The sequence below is a fragment of the Patiria miniata genome, unplaced genomic scaffold, assembly GCF_015706575.1.
Source record: "Patiria miniata isolate m_02_andy unplaced genomic scaffold, ASM1570657v1 HiC_scaffold_25, whole genome shotgun sequence".
Taxonomy (NCBI): Eukaryota; Metazoa; Echinodermata; class Asteroidea; order Valvatida; family Asterinidae; genus Patiria; species Patiria miniata.
This window is the reverse complement of record NW_024037064.1, coordinates 9931269-9958892: the sequence shown is the minus strand read 5'-3', so window position 1 is coordinate 9958892 and position 27624 is coordinate 9931269. Positions and strand designations below refer to the sequence as shown.

Here is a 27624-nt window from a genome sequence, read left to right as displayed (position 1 = left end):
GTTTCTGTTTTGGTTTTGGTTTTGCCAATAATACATTATTGACTCATGATTTTCTCTACTAAGTTCTGTCGTTACAGATGTAAACTGCAAGCCCAAATTCCCTCCATTATGCGTCTACAACTAACTTTGAGAGATTGACACGACATTGAATACATAATAAAAATGTACATTCAATTTTCTTAATCTTCAATTTCAGAAAGGGAAATGTAAATGTAATTTTTTTTATCACTTGTTTACTATTCTGTTCCTGTTTTTTTGTTATCACTTGTTTACTATTCTGTTCCTGTTTTTTTTTTTTTTACTCTCCTTTGCTCCCTTCTTTTGTTCGATTAATAAACGTAGTGCTGTCATGAATAAGTGTTTTTATTGTGTATAATGTTCAATTCCATTACGTTTTTGTAATTCCACCCTTTATTTCCAATGTTTGTATTAACTGCTCATCACTTAAAAACAGAAAATAAAAAAAATCTACCGAAATTCTATAAAGGTGATATTTCAGAAAAACACTTCAGCATTTTCCCATACCATTTAAAGGGTTCGTATTCATATAATTGCAGGATTGCAATTGTTGTATGAGCAGTTTTTGTCTATGCAAAATTATACGATCATAGGAAAAGTGGGTTATTTTTTGGGGGGTAATAATTGATTTGTAAATACTGCGTCAATACTGGCAGTCACCGGAATTATTTTGAGCTTTTGTTCAGATGTATTTTTCTACGGTGTTTCCTTTCCCAACTGACCCCTAATTTTCAGGAACTGCATATGTTTCTTGAGAACTAAATTGCACTAAAAACGGTAAAACATAATAATTAGAAATGGATATTTGAAAAAAATTGGAGGTCATATAACCTCTCTAAAATATCAAATTTACTGAAAATGTAAACTGCTTGAAGTAAAAAAAAAAAAAAAGGTGCATGTATTCTCGGTGCCGTACTGAAAGGTGTTTTCAAAGAGTCGTCCGGGGTGATTCAAAATCAAGTTTGTAATATCACTCCTAAACTTAATACAGTACATTTTTTTCCTTCGATTTCTCAATTAATTGAATACATTTGTATTTCGAAAAAGGAAAAAAAAACACATAAACAAATCAGATATAAACCGCGTGATTACTTTGCTTTTAACTTGCATGGGTTATATTTATTTAGCATTATGGGGCAAATTTTCTGGCTAAGTTACGAAATTCCTACTTTGTGTAATCAAATACAGTGTCGATAAAGGGACTATTTAATTAGGAATTTAAAGGATGAATGTCATTGACAAAACTCCAAACAATTGGATGGTTGTTGGCGTAATGAGCTAAACCTGCCCCATGTAAGTCACTTACTTTTAACAAAGCTTCATATGTAAGCATTTGAATAGTAAAGAAATCCTCGCTTTATTGCAATAAAAACAAGATTGTTTTCTTTGTCTAAAATTATTCCATGAAAATTGAAAACATTAAGCCAAAATATACAGATAGGCCTAGACAAGTATATCATGAGACGAGTGTAAGGCGGTGAATGCGCGGTCGATCTATTTGAACTTCGTTCAATATTGGCACTCAAGGAGATTTAGTATGGTCCCGTGTCAGGCTGACCCTTTCTGTCTGCGCAACCTGAATTCAACTACAAACACGTACTGTTATCGTGAAACCCCGTGTATCGGCCTTTCACATGCAGTAGTTAAATACACGACTCCAAAAGCCTGTATACAAATGATGCGCCACAGTTTACTAAACTAGATGTAGCATTAAAATAACCGATCACTTGGCTTGAATTTAACCCTTTAAACAAATATTAGGTTATCTTACGTTTATTTCAGTGTTCTCCATTTACAAACTTAACTTAGAAAATTACACATGTATAATTAGACGTTTGTTTAAAAGATGAAACAATTGTCGTAACTTCTGTTCATGATGCATAAAGGACTGATAATAAAGGACTGCACAAAGGAGTGATAATGATATTACAATAATCTTCAGTTGTCAGATCCAGTGTATTGTTTGTTGAAAAATAAAATACATCTAACGTACCAGAACAATTGATATACAAACAAATCGTAATAATGGTATCCCAAACTTTCTCTCGAATAACGATTTCAGTTATTCATCTCTATAGTACTTGATCTTAGGATGACTTTTTATATACATGAATTAACAATCTTATTTGCTTCAACCACGCTTACGGTTAGGGTTTTCCCTTCAATTTCATTCTTAAACATTTTTTTTTACAAACTGTTACCGCATTTGATTCAATGTGATATTTTGCTTTCTCTTACTTTTTTGGGGGAATTCAAGTCTATTACTATCAACCAAGCCATTTTTTTTCAGTTGAAACAGCTGAACTCAGCCAAATTAACTTTTAATTAACAGGAGCAAAGTGAAATCAACATCATGAGAATGAAACAATTTCTCAGAAGTGCGCATTTACAGGCGAGCTGAACTAGAATTCAAATACCTAACATACTTATACTTAACATAGTTGGGATGTATTGCTTAAACTACATGTACATACCGGTACATGTCCCACATGCATGATACATTGTAATTAGTGTATGCGCATCCAACTGGACATCTAGGCCTTAACTTCAATGTATTGTTCAACCCTCCTGCTGTCTGATCAGTCACAGACAGTCAACAAATCAACCCTCTTTCTTACCATGCCTCTTATGAATCAAATTAGGTTTTGCCCTTCACCGACGTTTTTTATGCCTCTTATGGCTAGTCACCAAACAGTCAGATCATACATGTATTTCAAGCAAGCACTGTGACTAGTCAAATTAAGTCAACAGACACAAGCAGATAAGTAGTGGGCACATGTCTTATCTATCACCTACAGTCAAAGCATAGCTGTAGCACGACACATAAACTATCACAGCCAGTCAATCCTGCTTTATTTTGTCAGAGAGCACTCAATCGTTAAAAACAGTCACTAGACTGATTTTGACTGAAAGGAAAACTTGCACAGAATGTTTGTTTGCATAGGAGGGATAATGACTAGCCAATATTATAACGAGTAGATCGTTGATATCAGTATTATTCCATACCATTGATGGGGTCCATACCGTCCATTTTATAGAATTGATTGGATGCAGTTGTCATAATCGGTATAAATTTGCTGCAAGAGCCGTAGTATCGTATTGCGAATGCAAATCATAAGCAAAACTGCGATGTCATTTTTGGCAAAACATGTACTTTTTTTGTTCTTTCTGTGCGTCGATATTGACAGTTGCCCGAGTTATTTTGAGCTTTTATTCGAAGCATTTTTGTTGTCTTCTAATTACCAAACCCTTAGTTATCAGGAACTGCGCATTGTTTGTTGAGAAAAGGCAACAACTAAAAAGGGTGACTCATTATAATCCGAAACGGCCATTTACATGTATCAAAGAAAGAAAAAATTGTTGAACATATTGCCTTTTTGAAATATGCAATTTACTGGAAATATAAACTGTTTACAGTCGAAAAATGGTACGTTTCCCCGGTGTCGTATTGAATAGTGTTTTAAGAAATTCATCATTTCTCTCTTTTAAGTGATCATTGTGTTAAAATAAAGGTTTAAACCAAAGACCACATTGACAGCTATAAATATACATGTACATACTTGATAAAATTAAGACGAGAAATCTTCAACCGACCACAGTTGTGGACAAAATGACCGATTGATCAGAAAGTCACAATTTTACAGGCAACACATGTAATCCAATACTGTATAATAATGGGGTTTTTTCGTGTTGTATGAATGTGCTACACTTAAATTTATTGTGGCAATTAGAACCACTCGCTCATTTTTCTATCGACATTTCACCCATGCTTATATATTGACATGACTGATTACAATGTCGTATCACACCTGGCGATACGTCTTTACCGAGTAGCAGTCAGCCACTGCCAGCTGCCCATCAGATGGGAATGTGATACCCATTGGGTAGTGCAGACCCTGTGCGATGCACTGGAGGAAACCACCCTGAGGGTCATAGTGGTGGATATGACCCGTGTTGCTACCATTATGCATTGCAACATAGATACCTGAGGTATCAGTGCATACACCGGTGCAGTATTCCACTGGTTGACCATTGATAATGGGTTTGATGGTGCGTTTTGTAGTACCATTGCTACCGGCAATATCCACTGTTTTGGATGCATTGCGACTTATTATAGCTTGATCATTGCCGTCAAAAGCCAGAAAATAAGGTTTTATCTTGACTGGTATGGTATGAAGGAGCTCACCATCAGTGGGGCTGTGCACTGTCAATACCATCCTCGCCACATCTCCCACTGCAATGGTACCTTCATTCTTGACAGCTACGCTCCGGAGGTCAACTGCGGTCTTACCGACCTCACTCGGCGGCACCGTTGGGAACTCGTATGCCAGCGTGTTGTCACTGTTGAACACCTTCACATGGGATGCGCCATCCTCAACAACCACCAAACGATTGTCGCTGCGTGTAGCTGCGATGCCACGTGGATCTGTAGGGGGCACGATGTAAAAACAAACAATAGTGGTCAATTTCAATCTGAATTGCAATTTATAAAAATATCAAAAATGAATTGGAGTGACAATTAATGTGCCCCTGGCCAAAAAAAAAAAAATCACTGTGTCTTAAGGTATCCTCTACATATTGATGTTTAAGCCTTTCGATAATTGCCTTTTGTATCTTTCAGTGAGATAATAGGAGAAAAACTAAAAGACTTCTGACAACAATTGAGAACTTAACCGGTGAACCAGTGTATCAGGAAAACTTATATTTCTTTCATTTTAAATGGATTTTTCTTGAACTTTCATCCTTTGAAAAAATGTCATGAAAGGAGCAAACAAATTTCATAAAAAAAAACAAGAGCAAACTAATTAAAAATGCGTGGGGACAGGGCAAAGACCTAATATCAAACATGAGGTTCAATTCAAAGTAGAGTTTGTTCAATTTAAAAATAGCAAGGGAACTTGACATGGACGATGCATTTATATTTAGACATCTCTATGTCATGAAAACCAAGGTATTCACTTAAATAATTATGTTTCGCATCAAAGTAACTGTTATTCCGTTTCATTAGATCTCTTGAGGTTAATTAAAAACAGATAATGACGGGGAAAGAAATACATGTACATGTTCATAATTTTAGAGATTTCAATGCACGGTAATTTAAACTTACATCCTTGCATCGGGATCGTGCTTTTCTGGTTGCCTTTGATGCTGCAGATAACAACTCGTCTGTTGTTGATGTCAGTCACTGCAATCTCATCAGGTTGACGAGCAGCAATGTCCCAAGCCCCATCGAACTCTCCTGGACCTCTTCCCTCTCTACCAAACTCTCGACACAGCTCCCATTTGCCTTCCGCCACCACCTGACCCAGACTGATGCCACCAACACCCTGACTCTGCTTGAACTTCAGGAATGCAAGCCTGTTGTCAACTCTAGGCATACTCTGATCTGCCAATAATTTCAAGTCTTTGCTGATTGTTGGATAGAGTGAGAGAAAGTCACTATCTGATGCAGTTCTTGTTACCTCTCTAGCCGTGTCTAGTGAATGCTGACATCTCTCCGCTGCCAAGCCCATAGTTTTCTCACATTCGTCCAGTTTTTGTTCACGATCTGTTTGGATGTTTTTGATGTCGTCAAGGATGCGATTTTCTTGAGCCGTCACCTGTGCTCGTATCTCAGCTGCTCTGTCTTGCACTTCTGTCATGACCCTCTTAACTGCCACACCCAAATCTTCTTTCATTCTTGAGACTTTCTCTCGTAATTTCTGGAGTTCTGTCATTGTGTTTTCAAGTGGAGAGACCAGTTCAACCAACGATTGCTTGTACGTCGATGTGGCCAGATTTCTGTCAATGTACGAGTGTTCTGGCTTACAGTGGTCAATGACGGTACAATCTCGGCAAATCAGTGTTTCACACGTCTTGCAGAAGAACCTTGTCACTTCGCCCTCATGGATCGGACATTTCGGATGTTGTCTCTGATGTTTCTTTGTCACTGTAACCTTTCCCTCACGAATGTCCTTCAATGGAGCTACCTTGTGGTTTGATGTTGCTGCGAATCGAAGATGCATTCTGCTGCAGACTGAGCACATATACTGGCCACAATCTAGACATCGCTGCGTTGCCTCATTGTTTCCCTCACAAATTTCACAGCTAAGACTATCACCCGATCCCACAACCTTTTCCTGCAGTTCAAACGCCTCAACCAGGCCAATCAGATGAAAGTTTGTTTTCAGACTCTGCACCCCCGCCTCAGGAAGTTTCGTTTCCTGTCGACACACAGGACATGGGATCACTGTAGTGTCCTTGCGATTTGTGCTGCAGTATTTCAGTAGACATTGCTCACAAAAGCTATGTAGGCATTCCAGTATCTTGGGCTGTTTGTATCTCTCTTGGCAGATGGAGCACTCAAGATGATGTCTGCTGATTATCTCCAGAGCTGAACTTACCGCAGGTCCAGTCGCCATTTCTGCGAGGAACAAAAATATAATTGTAACACTATAAAGAAGCGGATCACTTCAGTTTTTATTTTATTTTTGAATTGTTGATCCGTGCCGTTTTTGTTATTAATCTCCAAATACTTTAATAATTGAAGCAATGCACCGGCTCTTACCCGAGTTTAGTGTACTATAACCAAAGCAGTCTTTCAATGAGTTTAGATTTGCCAGCATGGTGCGTCACTCACCCTAATTACAGGGTTCACCTGTTGCATCCGCTGTGTGTTACCTGGTCGTCTTGTGGCGTCAATAGAGTCTCTTGGTCGTACGTACTGCTCTGAATTGAACAACTTTCTTCCAGGCTTATAATACTGCACTACTGATGTGGATGATCCAAGGATAAATTGGCGGACAACAGTATAGTGTAGTGCACTATAAACGAGTCTATGTGTACGGCACTGAGTACGCAGTTGATATCTGGACTTTGTTCAAATTGCACTCAAGTGTATTTATCATCCCGTGTCAGGCTTATTTAACCCTTTCTGTTTGCGCAACCTAAAGTCAGCTATACAATCGCATAATGGTATCGTAATGCCTAGTGCATGTAGCGGTCTTACACATGCAGTGGTTAAACGCACGACTCCAAAGTACAAGCCTGCGTATAAATGAAACACCAGAGTTTAATTAAGCTAGCTGCAGCAGGGTGGCAGTATAGGTTTGTTAAAAATAACGCTCGGCCTTCGACTTTTTTTCCAACAAATGTTACGTTCTACACTCTATAAAGTTAACAAATCCCCGATATGTACATTCGCACGTCTAAAAGAAGATTGAGGTTGCTAAATTATTTGAAAATGACCTCATGTCTGGACGGATTCGAAAATGATTTGTATATATTTCGTGTTGAAAGTCAAAACTCAAAGCACTGTCCATGACATACCAAGAGATGTGATTTGTATTCAAGTGACCCTGGAGTATGCCAACATACTCTGGCGATCTGTTTTTGTTTATATTAACAAGGAATGTTTGAAATTTAACCAGTACTACCCGTTTCGTTTAATTAATGTATTTTGCATTTGTCAACATGGCTGAATGGATCACCTTTGGATACCCTCACTATACAGTTTTAGGGAGGGAGCCATAGCTTTCCAACTCTCGTATTTGCACAAAACTTGCAAAAGACGTCAAATTCAACTTGAACTAAACTTTGTCTCATAAAAGGTTCCACTGAAATTACCATTATTTTTGTTACCCAGTTAATTAGACGATCAACGGTACAGAGAATCAATTTGACTTTTGAGGATAGATCTTCGGCTATATTTCACGACAAACATCATACGGTTGTAACTGGGATTTGCTTATATATGTTTCGTTAATACACACTTTTATATCACTAGACACTCAATAATTGTGGCCCAGTATTAAAGAAAGGAGTCAATCCATCTCGAAGGAAAAAAATATCTCGTCTTGGGTCCCATATTCATAAGGTGATCCCAGGAAACACGGAGTCCTTGAATTTTCCATACAACGTTAACTCAATATCAAGTAGGCCTATTACGCTTTGTTTTTCAAACGATACATGTAATAACCTCATCTTTAACCCTAAAGGGGCCGGGGCGGATCCGCCCCCCCCCCCAACATTTTCGGCCATAGCCTCTAAAAAATTTTTTCGCGACTCGAGCTGTTATAACTTTTCAGCTTCGAGCTTTGCGCATTTTTTGATACCAAAAACATAAAAATCAGACCACGGGTTGACGTGTAGCGAAAAATTTTCCTTTTTTATTTTAAATTGGTTCCAATAAATTATTTTTGTGTCATTGGTTACAACATGCACTTATAACATGCACTTAAGCTAAACAAAAAAAAACCCTAATTAATATTACAAACAAAACGGTTTTTCAGTTATCTCAGGACTGTCAGGAAATTGCGTCAAATTCGCTTTGACAGTTAAAACTAATTTATATCCTGCTAATTTTGTTTAAAATTTAAAAACAGTAAATTTCGTTCCAGTTGGGAGCTCATCAACCATGTCATAAAATATTTAGGACGGTTAAAACATTCCTATTGGCCAAGAACCGATCACGTGGCTTAATGTTAACCCTTTGAAAAGAAATCAGGTTAGTATCTAAATATTTATAAACTTAATCTCATGTAATCTACATTGAACTTAAATCTACTTAAAACATATCGTTGATGTCAAGAAAATACATTGATACATAATTGGACTTTTGGTTAAAAGATAAAACAATGCTCGTAACTTCCGTTCATGATAACTCGAACTTTTTTTTCGCTGCAGTAGTTCGTCTTTTTAATTACCATGAGTTGTAATAATAAAACAAAACATTTTTCCAATAGATTGCTTTTAATCCAGTTTCTTCTTGATTGCAAACTTCTGAAGCAAACCCATTCAGTTGAAGCAGCTGAAATTAACTAATAAAACTCACCTTTGAAATGAGCGAAGTCAAATGACATTTACATTTCCCATAAATTGTGTTTTTACAGAAATTGAAATATGTCTTTGACAGACAATCAAATTCAGCTTTCAATTTGACTCCACTTTTTACGTATTTAGACAGTTAAAGACTTTCAGGAAATTGTGTCAAAATTGCTTAGACTCGTTTAAATAATTATAAAGGTATGTAAGTTACTTGAAAATTACCAACACTGTTTTTCTTTTTCATTGAAAGCTTATCCTTGTCATAAAATCCTTACAATACATATACATGTAGCTAACATATTCCTATTTGCCAAGAATATAACACGTGGGCCGAATTTCAACCTTGGAAAAGATCCGGCCATCTAACTTCAGTATTGATTATTTACAAACTGAATTACATGTGTGTCCTGGAAACATATTATCGCAAATGTCGAGAAAATATGTAAATATATTATTGAACTGTCGGTTATTACATCAAACAATTCTTGTGACTTCTTTACATGATCATCAGAGGGTTATATTGGTTTTAATACAATTAACAAATAATATTACTGTTGACAGGAGCTAGACCAGATGATTATTTGTACTAATCAATGTACTTTGTTTCAATGGAATTCCTCTTTCTTCTTGAATATAAACTTCTTAACACAATTCAACCCAATTATTGAGGCAACTGAATTAAACTTAAACAATTCAGTTTTGAAAAAGAGCCAAATCAAATAGAATGAACTTAGAATGATAACATTTTCTAAAACGGCTTATTTACAGGCGGGTTACATAATATTAAAATATGTCCTTAACAGAACGATCAAACGTAGCTTTAAATTTGACTCTACACGTGTCGAAATAGTTTTGCAAATTTGTTGCTGTAGTATGAACCTTTGTGTGTTTTAGGAGTTTCATTGTTTATTTTAGTCACTCAATGAGCGTCTTTTGTGTAAAAACATAATTTAGGATTCATGATATCACATTAGCACCCTCAGTTGTCTTAACCCGTATGTCGTTTGTTGAAATAAGTCTAATTTATCAGAGAATTTAATTTGAAGAAAATTGAAATAATGGTATATCACGTTTTCGCTTGAATAGCTATTTAAGTTATTCATCCTTGCAGTACTTGATCTCAGAACGATAAATGAATTACGAAGGCAGAGAACATCCCATCCATAAAAACTGTAACTTAACTAATTTTGACCGAAAGGAAAACTTTCCATATAATATATGTGTACATAATGAGGGGAAAAGACAAACCAAATTATAACGAGTTCAACGTTCGGAGAAACCCTTCAGCATTATTCCATACCATTTAAAGCGTCCATTTTTTTATAGAATTGCTGTGATGCAATTATCATAATTGGTATAATTTTGTATTAGCCTTTTTGTCTATGTGAAATGTCATAATCATGGGTGAACTGCGGGTAACATTTTTGGTAATAATTGTTTTGTTACCACTGCATCGATGCTCACAGTTGCCAGAATTATTTTAAGCTTTTGTTCAGTTTTCAGGAACTGCATATTGTTTTAGTTGAGAACCAGATTGCAATAAAAAATGTGAATCATAATCCCAAGTTGTATTTACAAATTGAACTGTCAAAAACAAGTGTCATTAAACATTGAAATCTTAACCGCTTTGAAATATCCAATTTACTGGAAATATAAACTGCTTTAAGTTGTAATAAGGGTACATGTATCCTCGGTGCCGTATTAAATATCTTTTAAGAAATTCTGTATTTTTCTCTTTTAATTGGTCAATGTATTATAATAAGGTTTAAACCAATCACCTACAGTTGAAAGCTCCAAATACATATGCATGCATTTGACAAATTGAGACGCCAAATGCTCAACCGACCTCAGTTATGAACAAAATGGATCGTTTGATCATTAAGTTGAAATTTAATCTAATGCCTTATTTGTACATTTTGTAAACATGTATCTCGTGTTGTATCAATATTCTACAACTTGCTGTTTATTGTTGAATCTATTGTTGAATCTATATTGTTTATTAATTTCTCTATGGACATGCAACCGCTGATTTGAAATTGACGACTGATAACATTGTCTTAAAACAATTGTGATTAGAACTGCTCTTTAATAATTTGTCCATAGACATGTCACCACCGATTAGAAATGGACATGACTGATTAGAATGTCGTATCACACCTGGTGATACATTTTGACTGAGAAGTGGTCAGCCACTGCCAGCTGCCCATCAGATGTAAATGTAATACCCCAGGGCGAGCGCAGACCCTGCGCAATGCACTGCAGGAAGCCACCTTGAGGGTCATAGTGATGGATATGACCCGTCATGGTATTGTCACCACTATGCATTGCAACATAGAAACCTGAGCTATCAGTGCATATACCGCAACAGTATGTTACTCTTTGACCATTGGTTGGTTTGATGGTACGTTTTGTAGTATCATTGCCAATGACAATGTCCACTGTCTGTGATAAATAGTCACTGATTATCGCACGGTCATTGTTGTCAAAAGCCAGAAAGTACGGTTTAATCTTGACTGGTATGGTACGTAAGAGCTTACCATCAGTGGGGCTGTGCACTGTCAATACCATCCTCGCCACATCTCCCACTGCAATGGTACCATCATTCTTGACAGCTACGCTCCGGAGGTCAACTGCGGTTTTACCAACCTCACTCGTTGGCACCGTTGGGAACTTGTATGCCAGCGTGTTGTCGCTTTTGAACACCTTCACATGGGGTGCGCCTTCCTGAACAACCATCAAACGATTGTCGCTGCGTGTAGCTGCGTTGCCGCGTGCATCTGTAGGAGTAGCAATGTAAGAACAAACGGAAGTAGTTAATTTCGATTTGGATTACAAAATTAAAAAACAAAACAAAAGGGCATTCTGTCAAAATGGCATATCGTGTCAAGGTTATGAGTATTCAAGGTTATGAGGCGTCGGACTTATGAGTATTGTACATGCTTGAGAAATTACCAGGTAGTTTGGATGTTTATGGTTGTCTTTATATCATTGCCCCATTACAAGGCACAAATGATTGTTCCTCATTAAAACTATCTTCCAGTTAAATGATAAAAAATATAAAACACATTCATGACAACTATACAGAACGTATTAATCGAATTTCAGGAATACCGACTTTTTATGCACATTTTCTTTCTTCAACCATTTTTATCAACTCTACCAATTCAAACGCCTTTTGCATGAGCTTTCCATCTTTTGCACAGAACTTGAAAAAACAAAGCGAACCAAATATAAAAACTATTAGAGCCAAAACTAAAACCACAGTCGAAACTCCCCACCAATATCAACAATCAATGAGTTTTAAAAGAAAAAAAAAGGGGGGGAAAAGATTCTTGACATGAACGATGCATTGATGTTCAAAACATATCCACATTATGAAAGCCAACGTCAATAACATTTTGCATCAAATATGCTGTGATTCCGTTTCTGATCTCGTAGGGAAAATTAAAAACAGTGACAGGCAACAAAAACTGTACGTGTGCACAATTCGGGAGATCGCAATACTATGCACGATAATTTAAACTTACATCCTTCCATTGGGATCGTGCTTTTCTGCTTCCCATCGATGCTGCAGATCACAACTCGTTTGTTGGTGCAGTCAGTCACTGCAACCTCATCAGGTTGACGAGCAGCAACATCCCAAGCCATATTGAATTCTCCTGGACCGCTTCCATTTCTACCAAACTCCCGACACAGCTCCCATTTGTCTTCCACCACCACCTCACCCAGACTGATACCACCAACACCCTCACTCTGCTTGAACTTCAGGAATGCGAGCCTGTTGTCCACTTTAGGCATACTATGATCTGCCAGCAATTTTAAGTCTTTGCTGACTGTGGAATAGAGTGAGAGAAAGTCACTATCTGATGCAGTCCTTGTCACCTCTTTAGCCGTATCGAGTGAATACTGAAATCTCTCCGCTGTCAAGCCCATAGTTTTCTCATACTCTTCCAGTTTTTGTTCACGATCTGTTTGGATGTTTTTGATGTCATCAAGGATGCGATTTTCTTGAGCCGTTACCTCTGCTCGCATCTCAGCTGCTCTGTCCTGCACTTCTGTCATGACCCTCTTAACTGTGACACCCAAATCTTCTTTCGTTCTTGAGACTTTCTCTCGAGATTTCTGGAGTTCTGTTATAGTGTTTTCAAGAGGAGGAAACAGTTGAACCAAAGATTGCTTGTATGTCGATGTTGCCTCGTCCCTCTCAATGTAGGAGTGTTCTGGTTTGCAATGGTTTACGACAGTACAATCTCGGCAGATCAGCATGTCACAAGTGGTACAAAAGAACCGTGCCACTTCGCCCTCATGAATAAGACATTTCGGATGTTGTTTCTGGTGTATCTTTGTCATTGTAACCTTTCCCTCAAGAATTTCCTCCAACGGAACTACATTGTGGTTGGATGAGGAAGGGAATCGAAGATGTATTCTGCTGCAGACTAAGCACGAATTGTGGCCACAATCCAGACATCGCTGCGTTGCCTCATTGCCCCCCTCACATACATCACACAAAAGACAGGTATCACCCGATCCCACTATCTTTTCCTGAAGTTCAAGCTCCTCAACCAGACCAATCAAATGAAAGTTTGTTTTCAGACCTTCCACCCCCACCTCGGGAAGTTTTGTCTCCTGTCGACACACAGGGCAAGGAATCGCTGCAGCGCCCTGATGCTTCTTGCTGCAGTATTTCAGCAGACATTGCTCACAAAAGCTATGCAGGCATTCCAGTATCTTAGGCTGTTGGTATCTCTCTTGGCAGATGCTGCACTCAAAATGATGTCTGCCGATCGTCTCTAAAGCTGAACTTACTGCAGGTCCAGTCGCCATTTTTGTCTAATAAATGTGAAGAAAAATATTTTATTTAAAACATAACACTGATAAAAATATATCACTCGTATGTTTCCCTTTATGGGTAGGGACCACTAGTAATTGACAGAATGTGTTTTTGCATTTGAAATGAATCGACGTGTGCAGGGGTCTCAAGATGTTAATTAAAAGGAAACAAGTGCAAAATCATATCCTTATCCATAAACTGCAACTCCCCTTCAAAACATCACATATTTTATTTTATCTGTGATGCTCCCTTGGATTTCTGGTATTGTTGGTTAATCCGGGAAGGCAGAAATCTGACAGTGACTTTATCATCTAATATTGCACTTGAGCGTTATTTTAAAATTTCTAAATGCAAAACATCAATATACATGTACAAAGTTATGTTGTAAGATGCTCCATAGTGGCCCATGAATATGTTTTTCTCCTGGACTTCCTTCGTATTTAGAGCCACACAGCACTAGGCGTGCATGCTAAGATTTCCTGAAAAGGAAATTCACTCTCGAAGGACTTTGTAATTATCATGGACAGATGGACATTCTTCCCATTATATTTTCTGAGATAACACGAAAAGTCGTGGTATTTCCATCTACATTTACATTATGCACCTATCAAATGTTTCCCCACCCCGCGCTGCCCCAGGTCCAATGTCGGGATTTGGTCACGTTTTTCATGCCCCAGGGTGGGGATTTGGTCACTCAAATTACATTGTTAACATTGGCGCACTCATGGAAAGGCAATCACTAGTGCGCCCCACGTATGTAAGTCTGGGCATGGTCGGGGATTGTCACTTAAATTTTGCCCGAGGGGTGAGGATTTTGTCACTTCAAAAGTGACAATCCCCACGTCTTGGGTGGGGCACCCCGGGAGGGGCCAGGGGAGGGGTTGGGGAAACAATTGATAGGCGCATTATGATTTTCCAGCTCTGTCATTTGTTTTTAAAACAGGTAAAAATAATAAGAAAAAGTGTCCTATACTTGTACGTCAAACCGATAGTCCTTTGCATCGAGCAATGCCATTACTCAATATATATATTAACAGCCATTAAACGAGTACACGCAGTACGTATTACATGTACATGTACATGTACATTTGTGGTGGTTGTACATGTACATGTAGGTCTATGTATTCCCAAACGTACAGACACGTACATGTACGCAAAATAATTAACACGTTTATCCGACGTTCCCGGTTTGGATGGTAATATAATGTTTCTGTTGAGTCGAAAGAAGCGAATCTTTCGGTTGGTTAAATTTCAGGCTCGAAGCAATCAACGCGGAAGTAGAACTATAAGTCGAAGTGAAATGTAATTTGAAGAGCGCCTCCAAGGGACAGCACGGCAATTTTTCCTATGTATGGTACAGTAGATAGATTGTGTTCGTGACCATCTGTTCGAAACTTTTACTTACTCTGAATCTGGACCAAAAAAATGCATCTAAAATTAATAAAAAACAAAATAAACCAATACCGAGGGCTTCATCAAGCGTCATCGCCAGTGCATTCGAATGTATTTTTAAGCAGTCTGCCCAACTCTCTCTCTTTGTAACCGTTGAGGGGGTAATTTACACGGGTTCACACACTGTTTCCTTGTTTTCCAAAACAAGGGAGTGGCCTTTTTGTTTGGCAGTGCACTCCTACTTTCCCATCTCATTAAAAAAAAAGCTGCATTAGATAGGTATATATGTTTAATTTCCATTTTACATTTTTTTTTTTGTATTTACAACAACAAAAAATCTCCATGCATTCATTGTTTTTGAAGGGGGGGCGGGGCGTTGGAATGGATGGGTTGGGGAGGTTTCAAAAGTACCTACGGCCTTTAAAAAACAAGGACTTTCTATTGAGGACGTCTAAATGAGCCCGATTCCCGATCTGAGGGCGGTATATGATCCGGAGAAGTTTCCATTTTCCCCCATTTTTCTTAAAACTTACCCGCGGTCATTGCCTGAACAATAATTATATCTGAGCCCCTTTTACTTTTTTTCTTCATTTTCTATAAGTTCTAAACTTCATTTATTGCCGCATCTTCCCCAACATATGTCGGGAAACATGCATTTCTCATATGAATCAATGATGTTTTAAAGGGTTTTTTTCTCAGTCATTCTCTATGAAAGTCCATTTGCGATGAATCACCCCCCCCCCCCAAAAAAGAAAAGTGATATCCCCATGAAACCATGCAGTTGCCTTTGACTTTTATTTAATTCACTGTTTGCAGAGCTCCGATGAGACTGACCATCTGGCAAGTGGCTGCATGATGACCTCTCTTGGATTAAAGCTCATAGAAAATTGGACTTGTCAGTTCTTATTATTGTGCAGACTTTGGATATCTCATCATCATTCCGATTCAACTTGTTTGCAACTTGTTTGTTTTATGTTGCCACATCTACAGGGCCGAGAACGTGGACAGAGATTCGGAGGTGATTCACACTCACAATTGCGAATGTACAATTGAAACCCGGCCAGTGATTTTAATAACTTTCTTTTCTTTTCGAAATAGACGACCCTCCACATTTGCTGCTTTTGAGGAGAAACCTAAGCATGTTCACTTGTTTCGTAGTAATTGTTAGTGTATCACACAAATCTTGTCTGAAGTCCAAATTGCTTCATTTATTCAAAACTGAAAGACTGTTTGGCAAGTTTGAGATTTTGCCGTTGCATATTGCTTTTGTTTTGTTTTGGTTTGCCACAAGCAACTTTTTGACTCATGTTTTTCCATGTACTATTATGATCAGTTAGGCTCATGATTAATATAACACTACACGTATTGTTCAGGGATCGACATGACATCGAATACAGAATTAAAATGTAAAATCAAACTTTTAACCTGATTCCAGAAATTTTAATGTATCTAGTCATTTTCTGACCACTCATCTAGTGTTTGTACTCTCCACGCAGTCCATGGCTCCTCCTTCTATAGCAAATACAATTAGGGCGCGGTGCTGTCATAACTGTTTCGTATTGTTTAATCTGCAATTACCTGAATTCTTTGCAATTTCAAACTGTGTTCCCAAAGAGTGTATTTCCTGCTAATCGGTTAAACACAGAAAATGCAGAAATTCAAAAATGACCTGTCAAAATTCAAACGAGGTGAAGCGCCAGAGACACACAGCATTATTCCACACCATTCAAATGGACCGTTTTCATTAGAATATGATTTTTTTTTTAAAAAGTACCTTAACAAATTCATTTAAATTTCCCTCACGTTTCAACACGTTTTTGTTTTGGAAATGGACTCGATTCGAGTTGAACATAGTCCGAATCAGTCACTAGCCAAGTCTAACTCAAACCGAGTCCAAAAGGCAATTAACGAGTCTGATGCCAGTCACGAGTCAAACAAAAAATAAACAAATAAACTGACTCGAATCCTCCAAAATATACCCGCCTTAATCACCTGAGGGGGTAAGGGCGGATCCAGGGGGGGGGGGGGTGGGGGGGGCAAAGGGGACCATATGGCCCCCCCCCCCAAACGAAACCAATTTTTTTTTTTATGTGACATCGTAATAAAGGCAGGCAATGAGTACACCACCATCTTTTCCTCAAAAAAAAACATTGGTTAAAGTGGTCAGAAATTGCCTCAGATCGCACCACAGAGCATCTAGAATCCAAAAAAATTTCGGGGCCCTTAAGCGGGCCCCGAACCCCACGCCGTAATTTTTTCGACCCACTTTTTGGGGGGACCAAATTTTTTTTGGGCCCACCAAAAATTTTTTGGGCCCCCCCAAAAAATTGTGTTCTGGATCCGCCCTTGTGTGACAACAGTGGAACATACAGGTCCAACTCGTTACCCGTTACTACTCGGTCCAACATGTAGGTCCCGTCCGTTACGCAGCCCCGTCGCCAGCTCCGAACATTAAGGGGGCCATAATAGTATACACATATAGACTGGCAATGAGGTCACTAGTGCTCGTCTATGCGCCCCGTGGGACTGTGAGTGACCAGAAGAGGGTCACATTTCCGGAGGCCACAAAAAGGACCTTCTTCTGGTTACTCACAGGCCCGAGGGGGGCAGAGACCAAGGGCAGATGCAGGGGTGGGGGAGCCAAAGGGGGCCATGCCCCCCCCCCCCCCCAAAAAAAAAAACGAAACCAATTTTTTTTTTTTCATAACATCGCAATAAAGGCAGGCAATGCGTACACCACCATCTTTTCCTCAAAAAACATTGGTTAAAGTGGTCACAAATTGCCTCAGATCGCACCACAGAGCATCTAGAATCCAAATTTTTTTCGGGGCCCTTAAGTGGGCCCCGAACCCCACGCCATAATTTTTTTGACCCACTTTTTGGGGGGACCAAAATTTGTTTTGGCCCCCCAAAAATTGTGTTCTGGATCCGCCCTTGTGAGGGGGGTGGGTGATAATTCAAATTACGTTTGCTGAATAATTACTCCTAAACTTTTTATGGGGCAACTTTTCCTCCCATTCCCCATTTTAAATTGGATAAATTTGTATTGCCAAAAATACACAAAATAAATCCAATTAGATAAAAAAAACACTTCTTTGCCATTTAAAAACTCCCCCATCATATTCAAATACGTGTCAATAACAGGACTATTTAATTAGGAATCGAAATACTAAGTGTCATTAAAAAATGTCCAAACAATTAGAGTGTTGTCTGCTAAATGAGTAACGCCTACCTCCTGTAAGTCATTAAAAAAGTTGAACAAAACATACAGTTAGCACATCATTGATTAATTTGAAGAAATCCCCGCTTTATTGAAAATACACAAGTTTTTTAGCCAAAATATACAGACAAACAAGTATACTGTAGTGTAGTGCATTGTAGACGGGTGTACGGTACTCGAGTGCGCGGTCGATCTTTTGGACTTCGTTCAATTGGCACTCAATGGTATTTATTATTAGTATCGTCCCGTGTCAGGCTTGTTTGACTCCTTCTGTTTGCACAAAGTCAATTGCATTCGCGTACTGGTATCGTGAAGCCCTGTGTATCGGCCTCACACATACACAAATGCAAAGTACAAGCCTGCATACAAAACATGCACCACAGTTTAATAAGCTATAACTGTAGCATTTAATTGTTGTAAAACACTGTTTTTCTTTCCAATTGGAAACTTTGTCATGAAATACCTAGCTAGGACAGTAAAAACATTCCTATTGGCCAAGAACCGATCACGTTGCTTGAATGTACTCCTTTGATAGAAATCAGGTTAGCATCTTACGTATATTTCAGTATTCACTTTTAACAAACTTAATCTCATGAAATCCATACGAACTAAATTCTACTTAAAACATATCGTTGATGTCGAGAAAATATTAATGTATAATTGTATATTTGGTTAAAAGATATATACAACAATTCTCGTAACTTCTGTTCATGATAACTCGAGTGTTACATGTATGTTAGCGACAATGCAAATATGAAAACAAGAGCTAAAACTTCCCTAAGCCGTTTTTTGTCACTGTAGGATTTCGTCTATATGATTATCATGAGTCGTGATTATCACATGATTTGTCTTCATGTAATGTTTTTGATCAAGTTTCTTAAAATATACCAACCCATTCATTGAAGCAGCTGAAATCAACTAATAAAACTAAGATTTGAAATGAGCTAAGTCAAATCAACAGAGAATGAACCCATTTCGAGAAATTGTGTATTTACAGGCAGGTTAACCGCAATTTAAAAAATGTCTTTGACAGAACAATCAAATTTAATTTTCAATTTGACTCTACTTGACATATTTCAACAGTTTATAAATTATCTCGAGATTTTTTGGGAAACTGTGTCAATTTGTTTTTGGACAGTTGAAAGAAATGTATGCATGTATCTTGATCACTGAGTTAAAAATGTACCAACACTGTTTTTTTCTTTTCAATTGAAAGCTAATCCTTGTCATAAAGTCCTTAGGAAAGCTTATACATTCCTTTTGGTCAATAACCTATCACGTGGGTTTTATATGAAACCCTGTAACAAATCGGGCCATCTCACTTTCGGTATTCAATATTTACAAACCGAGTCTCATGTAACCTAAAATGTTCTCGCAACATATTATCGTAGATGTCGAGAAAATTCTAAATATATAATTGAACTGTCAGTTACATGTATTACATCAAACATTTCTCGTGACTTCTTATTAATCTGAAGGTTATGCTGGTCTTAATTAAAGAAACAAAACAATATTTTGTTTCATAGGAGCCAGCTCACATGATTAACATCATGAGTTGTAATAATCACTGTATTTGTTTCCATGAAATGCTTTTTTTCATTCCACTTTCTTCTCGAATTTCAATTTCTCTGCATAACTCAACCCATTGAGGCAACTGAAACCAACTAATAAAACCTTGTTTTGAAATAAGCGAAGTCAAAATCAGCATAGGATGATCATATTACTTAAACTGCGTATTTACACTCGGGCTGAATATAAATTAAAATTATGTTTTGTAACAGAACGATCAAGCTTAGCTAAGAGACGCAATTTCTTGGCAAAGGCTTCGATCTGCTGTTGTAAGATGAAAGTTTGTCAGAACTATTGCTAGCTTTCGGGCCGAATTCATTTTTGTTGATGTCTTTCTGGAGTTTCATTGTTTAAATAGTCTCTCACAGTTGGTCAATAAGCGTCTATTGTGCACATAATTTTGCCAATGGGCTACGATTTGTATTCATATCACATTGACACCCTCAGTTGTCAGAACCAGTATGTTGTTTGTTGAAAAACGAAATACATCTAACGTATGAGAGAAATTGATATTGAAACAAAACTGTAATCGTGTTTTCTCAAGTTTTCTTTCGAATAGCGTTTTAATTTGTTTATCCTTACAGTACTTGAGCTGAGGATGAATGTTAATATACATGAATGAAAAACCGTATTTGCTTTTAGAGTTTTTCTTCTTCAATTTGATTCCTAAAGCTTTTTCAAAATTATCACCAGATTGATTCAATGTAAACTTTTTTATCTTATCCTTTTTTCTTTTGAATGAACTGAAAAGGATGACTCATTATAATTATACTTGATGAAATTAAGACAACCGCCCACTTTTGTGGACAAAATCGACCGATTGATCAGAAAGTCAAAATAATACAGGTAACACATGTAATCCAATACCGTACACGTTTTTTGTATACTATGTGATGTATCAATAATCTAAAACTTTTAATTCATTGTTGTGATAGGACCGCTCTTTACTTTTTCTATCAACATGTCTCAAATGATGAGAAATTGACATGACTGATTAGAATGTTGTATCACACCTGGTGATACACTTTGACTGAGGACCAGTCAGCCACTGCCAGCTGCCCACCAGATGTGAATGTGATACCCCACGGGTTGTGCAGACCCTGTGCGATGCACTTGAGAAAGCCACCCTGAGGGTCATAGTGGTGGATATGACCGGTGTTGGCAACATTTTGCATTGCAACATAGATACCTGAGCTATCAGTGCATACACCGAAGCAGTTACGTACTGGTTGACCATTGATGGTGGGTTTGATGGTACGTTTTGTAGTACCATTGCCAACAGCAATATCCACTGTCTGTGATGTATAGTCACTTATTATCGCTCGATCGTTGATGTCAAAAGCCAGGAAATAAGGTTTAATTTTGACTGGTATGGTATGAAGGAGCTCACCATCAGTGGGGCTGTGCACTGTCAATACCATCCTCGCCACATCTCCCACTGCAATGGTACCATCATTCTTGACAGCTACGCTCCAGAGGTCAACCGTGGTCTTACCAACCTCACTCGGTGGCACCGTTGGGAACTTGTATGCCAGCGTGTTGTCGCTGTTGAACACCTTCACATGGGGTGCGCTTTGCTCAACAACCACCAAGCGATTGTCGCTGCGTGTAGCTGCGATGCCGCATGGACCTGTAGGGGGCATGATGTAAAAACAAACAATAGTGGTCAATTTCAATCTTAAATTGCAATTTATAAAAAAAATCCAAAATAAATCGGAGTGATAATTAATGTTTCCCTTGCCAAAACTATGCATTGTCAAATATACATTTGTACGTGTACATCTTAGGGATATCACTGTGTCTTAAGGTATCCTGTACATATTGATGTTTAAGCCATTCAATAATTGCCTTATTTATCTTTCAGTGGGATAATAGGAAAAAACAAACTAAAAGACTCCTGACAACAATTGAGAACTTAACCAGTGAACCAGTGTATCAGGAAAACTTATATTTCTTTCATTTTAAATGGATTTTCCTTGAACTTTCATCCTTTGAAAAAAATGTCACGAAACGAACAAACAAAATTCATGAAAAAACAAGAGCAAACTAATTAAAAATGCGTGGGGACAGGGCAAAAAAACCAATATCAAACATGAGGTTTGATTTACAGTAGTGTTAGTTCAATTTCTGAAAAAAAATAGCAAGGAAATTTAATGTTTGACATGGACGATGTATTTACATGTATATTTAAAAATCTCCATGTTAAGAAAACCAATGTATTCACTAACACATGTTTCGCATGAAATTTACTGTGATTTAGTTCGATCAGATTTCTTGAGGTAAATTACAAACAGATAATGACGGGGAAAGAAATACATGTACGTGTGTATAATTTGAGAGATTGCAATGCACGGTTATAAAAACTTACGTCCTTGCATCGGGATCGTGCTTTTATGGTTGCCATCGATGCTGCAGATCACAACTTGTTTGATATAGTAGTCAGTCACTGCAATCTCATCAGGTTGACGAGCAGCAATGCCCCAAGCCCCATCGAACTTTCCTGGACCGCTTCCCATTTTACCAAACTCCCGACACAGCTCCCATTTGCCTTCCACCACCACCTCACCCAGACTGATGCCACCAACACCCTCACTCTGCTTGAACTTCAGAAATGCAAGCCTGTTGTCAACTCCAGGCATACTCTGATCTGCCAACAATTTCAAATCTTTACTGATTGTGGCATAGAGTGAGAGAAAGTCACAATCCGATGCAGTCTTTGCCACCTCTCTTGCTGTGTCTAGTGAATACTGACATCTCTTCGCTGTCAAGCCCATAGTTTTCTCATACTCTTCCAGTTTTTGTTCACGATCTGTTTGGATGTTTTGGATGTCGTCAAGGATGCGATTTTCTTGCGCCGTTACCTCTGCTCGTATCTCAGCTGCTCTGTCTTGCACTTCTGTCATGACCCTCTTAACTGTGACACCCAAATCTTCTTTTATCTTTGAAACGTTCTCTCGTGACTTCTGGAGTTCCGTCATTGAGTTTTCAAGTGGAGAAAACAGTTCAGCCAATGATTGCTTGTACTTGGATGTGGCCTCATCACTCTCAACGTACAAATGTTCTGGTTTGCAGTGGTTTATGACCGTGCAATCCCGGCAGATCAACACTTGACACGTTGTGCAAAAGAATCGTGTCACTTCGCCTTTATGTTTCGGACATTTTGAATATTGCTTTTGGTTTTCTTGCATTACTTTTATCGTTCCTTGACGAATGTCCTCCAAAGTAGGGATTATGTGGCTTGATGTAGTTGCAAATCTTTTGTGTGAACTTTGACAACGTGAGCAGATATTCTGTGCACAGTCCAAACATCGATGTGTTGCTTCATTGCCATCATCACATGTCTCACATAGCAGCTTTGTGCCACCCGAACACACCAACTTTTCCTGCAGTTCCAATTCCTCTACCAGACCAATCAGATGAAAGTTTGTTTTCAGACCCTGCACCCCAGACTCTGGAAGCTTCGTCTCCTGTCGACACACAGGGCAAGGAATTTCTGCAGCGCCCTGATGCTTCTTGCTGCAGTATTTCAGCAGACATTGCTCACAAAAGTTATGGAGGCATTCCAGTATCTTTGGCTGTTGATATCTCTCTTGACAGATGCAGCACTCAAGATGACGTCTGCTGATCGACTCTAGTGCTGAACTTACTGCAGGACCAGTCGCCATTTCTGTCTAATAAATGTGAAGAAAAATAGTTTATTTAAAACATAAGAGTGATACAAATGCATCATTTGCATGTTTCCCTATATGGCGAGGGCCCAATATTAATTGGCAGGATGTCTTTTTGCATTTAAAATAAATCAACGTTTGCAGGGCTCTTAAGATGTGAATTAAAAAGAAACAAGTGCAAAATCAAACCCTTATCCTTAAACTGCACCGCCTCTTCAAACCATCACATAATTTATTTTATCTGTGATGCTTCCTTGGATTTGTGATATTGTTGGTTAATCCGGGATTGCAAAACATCAACAAATGTGCAAATAAAGATTTATCATGGACAGATATGGATACTCCCATCTTTGGCATTATATTTTCTGAGATAACATGACATGGTTTCCTCTTTATCGTTTTATTTTCATCTCCATTCACATGATTAACAACTGTCATTCCTTTTTAAAACATGTTAAAATAATAACAAAAAGTGTGCTGTATACTTGTACGTCAAATCTATAGTCCTTTGCAACAAGCAATATGCTTGTACATGTATTAGCAATACTCGATAAACAGCCACACATGTACATGTACATGTAACAAGTAATAATAATAATAATAATAATTTGGGAGGCTAATCATCCTTACTCGCAGCTGAATTGCGAAGGACGCGGCTACAACATGGTCGGGCCGCTGGCACATAAAGGCGCCTATGGCTGCCGGCCACATCGACCCATACATGTATATGACCAAGGACCGAGCACAGCCTGAGATCGAAAGTGTGTGATTTTTTCAGAGGGAGGAAAACCGGAAGGCCCGGAGAAAAAGGAGAGGACCAACGCACAACTCTACTCACATGCGATCCGCGGCCAGGATTCAAACCGTGGTCACCTTGGTGAGAGGCGAGCGCTTTACGCACAAGCCACCCATGCCACCCAAGTGTCATGGAGTACACGTACATGTGTACATGTAGCTCTACTGAGTGGAGCGTTGAACTACGGTACCCTACATACAAAAGCTCCACCGATTTGCCATACTTTGGCGACAGGTACACGGTCGACTAGCCCCATAAATGTGGCCTATTTACTGGACTGCCTCCGTAAACATAGACCACACAAACATGTACAAAAATCGTGTCGACTTTGCCAAATTTTGATTTTCACATTTAGGCTTAGTTTGTAGGATTTTTTTGCTTTAGAAGCATACTCACGCTCTTTATAGGCTAGTCAGAAAGTGCTGCCTTTTTCAGATGTCTAATTTTTGTGAAATTTCATGTTGAAATTTTGATACGCAAACGTGTAAAAATGAATCTGGAAATTTCACGAAAAATAAAAAGGCAGCACTTTCTGATTAGCCTATAAAGAGGGTGAGTGTGCTTCTAAAGCAAAAAAACCCTACAAACTAAGCCTAAATGTGAAAATCAAAATTTGGCAAAGTCGACACGATTTCTGTACATGTGGATGTGTGGCCTATGTTTACGGAGGCAGTCCACATTTATAGGCCACATTTATGGGGCTAACGGTCGACATGACGGTATGCATTTTGTGCATGCCCTCGGGAGGACAAAAGGCCCCCAAAAAAAACTGATAAAGAGAATACAAATGAGAAAGACAGTAACCCTGGATAGATCCACACATTCATGACATTCCATAAGACCCCTAAATTGTTCCAACCAACCAGTGATTTTGAAAAAAGAAAAAAATAGTCTGAACTTACCGCTCACAATCATTGTAAATGTGTCTGCCGAGTTGTACAGTCCATCACTGACATAACTTATGCATAATTCATCGCGCGCGTGTGTGACTTCAACATTGAAAAAAACAAGTTGCGCTTACTCAACGACTGTTTTATGTAGTCATATGTGCCCCGCGCCGTCTGACATGACAGTGTGGGCTTTTGGCGCGGGACACATGTGACTACATGAAACAGTCGTTGATTAAGCGCAACTTGTTTTTCTTCGATCGAGCAACGACAGTGACGTCACGTCAGACGCCCTCATTCGGCAAGTCGGAGCAAGGTCTGAGATCACGGCAAACACATTGAGCTGTAAGTTTTCTGACTATTTTGCTAGTTTTTTTCCAAAATGTCCGCTGTTTGGGAACGATATTTAAGGGGTCTTATGGAATGTCATGAATGTGTGGATCTATCCAGGGTTACTGTCTTTCTCATTTGTATTCTCTTTACCGGTTTTTTGGGGGGTCTTTTTGTCCTCGCGTGGGTATGTACACTATTAGACCCATGAACGTGGCTTGTACACTATCAATCATGCTACATTGTACCTCGTCGCCGTCACCAAAGTATGCCATATCGACGGAGCGTTTGTATGGAGGGAACCGTAGTTCAATGCTCCACTCAGTACTCCTAGAACTATGAGGCTCCACTACTTGGAGCCTCATACTTAGTTCTAGGAGTATTCACTCAGTAGAGCTAATGTACACGTAGCCTACATACCAATCATGCCAATTTGTACATTTTGTCACACACGTACAAAATGCCTCATCAGAATTTCACAACAAAATGCTTCTCCAGGATTTAAGGAAGACAAAGATTATTGTGCTCACTTTTATCCGACGTTCCCTGTTTGGATGGTAAAATGATGTTTCCGTTGAGTCGAAAGAAGCGAGTCTTTAGGTTGATAAATTTCAGGCTCCATTAGCACTCATTAGCACACGGAAGTAAAAATCGACGTGAAATGTAATATGAAGAGCGCCTCCAAGGGACAGCACGCCAATTTTTTTTCCTGCGCATCTGGTTGTGTGAGTGACTTCCTGCATGGTACAGTTACTACAGTAGATAGATTGAGTTCGTGACCATCTGTTCGAAAATTTTACTCTGAATATGGACCCAAAAAAAATGAATCTAAAATTAATTCAGAAAAATAATATCGAGGGCGTCATCAAGCGCCATCAGCAGTGCATTCGAATGTCTTTTCCAAGCTGTCTGCCCAACTCTCCCTTTGTATTAGGGGGTAATTGGTTCACATATTGCGCAAGTTTCCTTGTTTATTAAATCAAAAGGGATGGCCTTTTTGCAATGCACTCCTCATTACCCATCTCATTAAAAAAAACTGAATTATATATGTATATGTATATTTTAATTTCCATTTTATTTAATTTTTTTTTTAAATAAATTTAAAAATGCATTCATTGTTTTTGAAAGGGTGGAGGGGCGTTGGGATGGATGGGGTTGGGAGGCTTTGAAAGTACCTACGGCCTTTAAAAAACAAACACCTCCTATTGAAGAAGTTTCCATTTTGTTTTTCATTTTTTTTTTAACTTATACCCGCCCGCGCTCATAAACGGGATATCTGAGCCCCTTTTACCTTTTTCCCCTCATTTTTATAACTTCTAAACTGCATGAATTGCCGCATCTTTCCCAATATATTTGTGTCGGAAAACATGCATTTCTCATATGAATCACGGATGTTTTAAAGTTTGATTCTCCGAGTCATTCTCTATGAAAAGTCTATTAGCGATGAATCACAAAAAAAAAAAGGAAAAGTGATATCCTATGAAACCAGTTGGTGTCATTATGGAGCCTTTGACTTTTATTCAATTAAATTTTTGCAGAGCTCTGATGAACCATCTGGCAAGTGGGTGTATGATGACCTCTCTTGGATTAAAGCTCATAGAAAATTGGACTTGTCAGTTCTTATTATTGTGCAGACTTTGGATATCTCATCATCATTCAGATTCAATTTGTTTGCAACTTGTTTGTTTTTTGTTGCTACATCTATAGGGCAGAACGTGGACGGAGATTCGGAGGTGATTCACACTCACAATTGCAAATGTACAATTGAAACCCGGCCAGTGCTTTTAATAACTTTCTTTTCGAAACTGAAAGAAGACCCTCCACATTTGCTGCTTTTGAGGAGAAACCTATGTTCACTTGTTTCGTAGTTACGTATCACACCACTCTTGTCTGACGTCCAAATTACTTCATTTATTCAAAACTGAAAGACTGTTTGGCAAGTTTGAGATTTTGCCGTTGCATATTAGTTTGTTTTGTTTTGGTTTTGCCAGAAGCAACTTATTGACTCATGTTTTTCCATGTACTATATCGGGCTCATAATTAATATAACACTACATGTATTGTTCAGGGATCGACATGACATCGAATACAGAATTGAAATGTAAAAT

The 27624-nt window shown here is 38.4% G+C and overlaps 3 protein-coding genes across 3 annotated transcripts; all 3 read right to left on the bottom strand.

Moving 5' to 3' along the window:
* Positions 1–3731: 3731 nt before the first annotated feature.
* On the bottom strand, positions 3732–6419 carry LOC119733022 (E3 ubiquitin-protein ligase TRIM56-like). Its single transcript, XM_038206602.1, has 2 exons — positions 5126–6419; positions 3732–4444 (listed from the first exon to the last, which is right to left on the bottom strand). Exons 1-2 carry the CDS (start codon positions 6417–6419, stop codon positions 3822–3824), a joined length of 1917 nt encoding a protein of 638 aa, XP_038062530.1. The 3' UTR covers positions 3732–3821.
* A 4555-nt stretch (positions 6420–10974) lies between these two features.
* On the bottom strand, positions 10975–13647 carry LOC119733021 (E3 ubiquitin-protein ligase TRIM56-like). The gene is made up of 2 exons (XM_038206601.1): positions 12351–13647; positions 10975–11600 (listed from the first exon to the last, which is right to left on the bottom strand). Exons 1-2 carry the CDS (start codon positions 13645–13647, stop codon positions 10975–10977), a joined length of 1923 nt encoding a protein of 640 aa, XP_038062529.1.
* Positions 13648–19118: 5471 nt separating this feature from the next.
* Positions 19119–23500, bottom strand: LOC119733453 (E3 ubiquitin-protein ligase TRIM56-like). Its single transcript, XM_038207015.1, has 2 exons — positions 22204–23500; positions 19119–21465 (listed from the first exon to the last, which is right to left on the bottom strand). The coding sequence occupies exons 1-2, from the start codon at positions 23498–23500 to the stop codon at positions 20843–20845; spliced, it is 1920 nt and encodes a 639-aa protein (XP_038062943.1). The 3' UTR covers positions 19119–20842.
* Positions 23501–27624: the final 4124 nt, after the last annotated feature.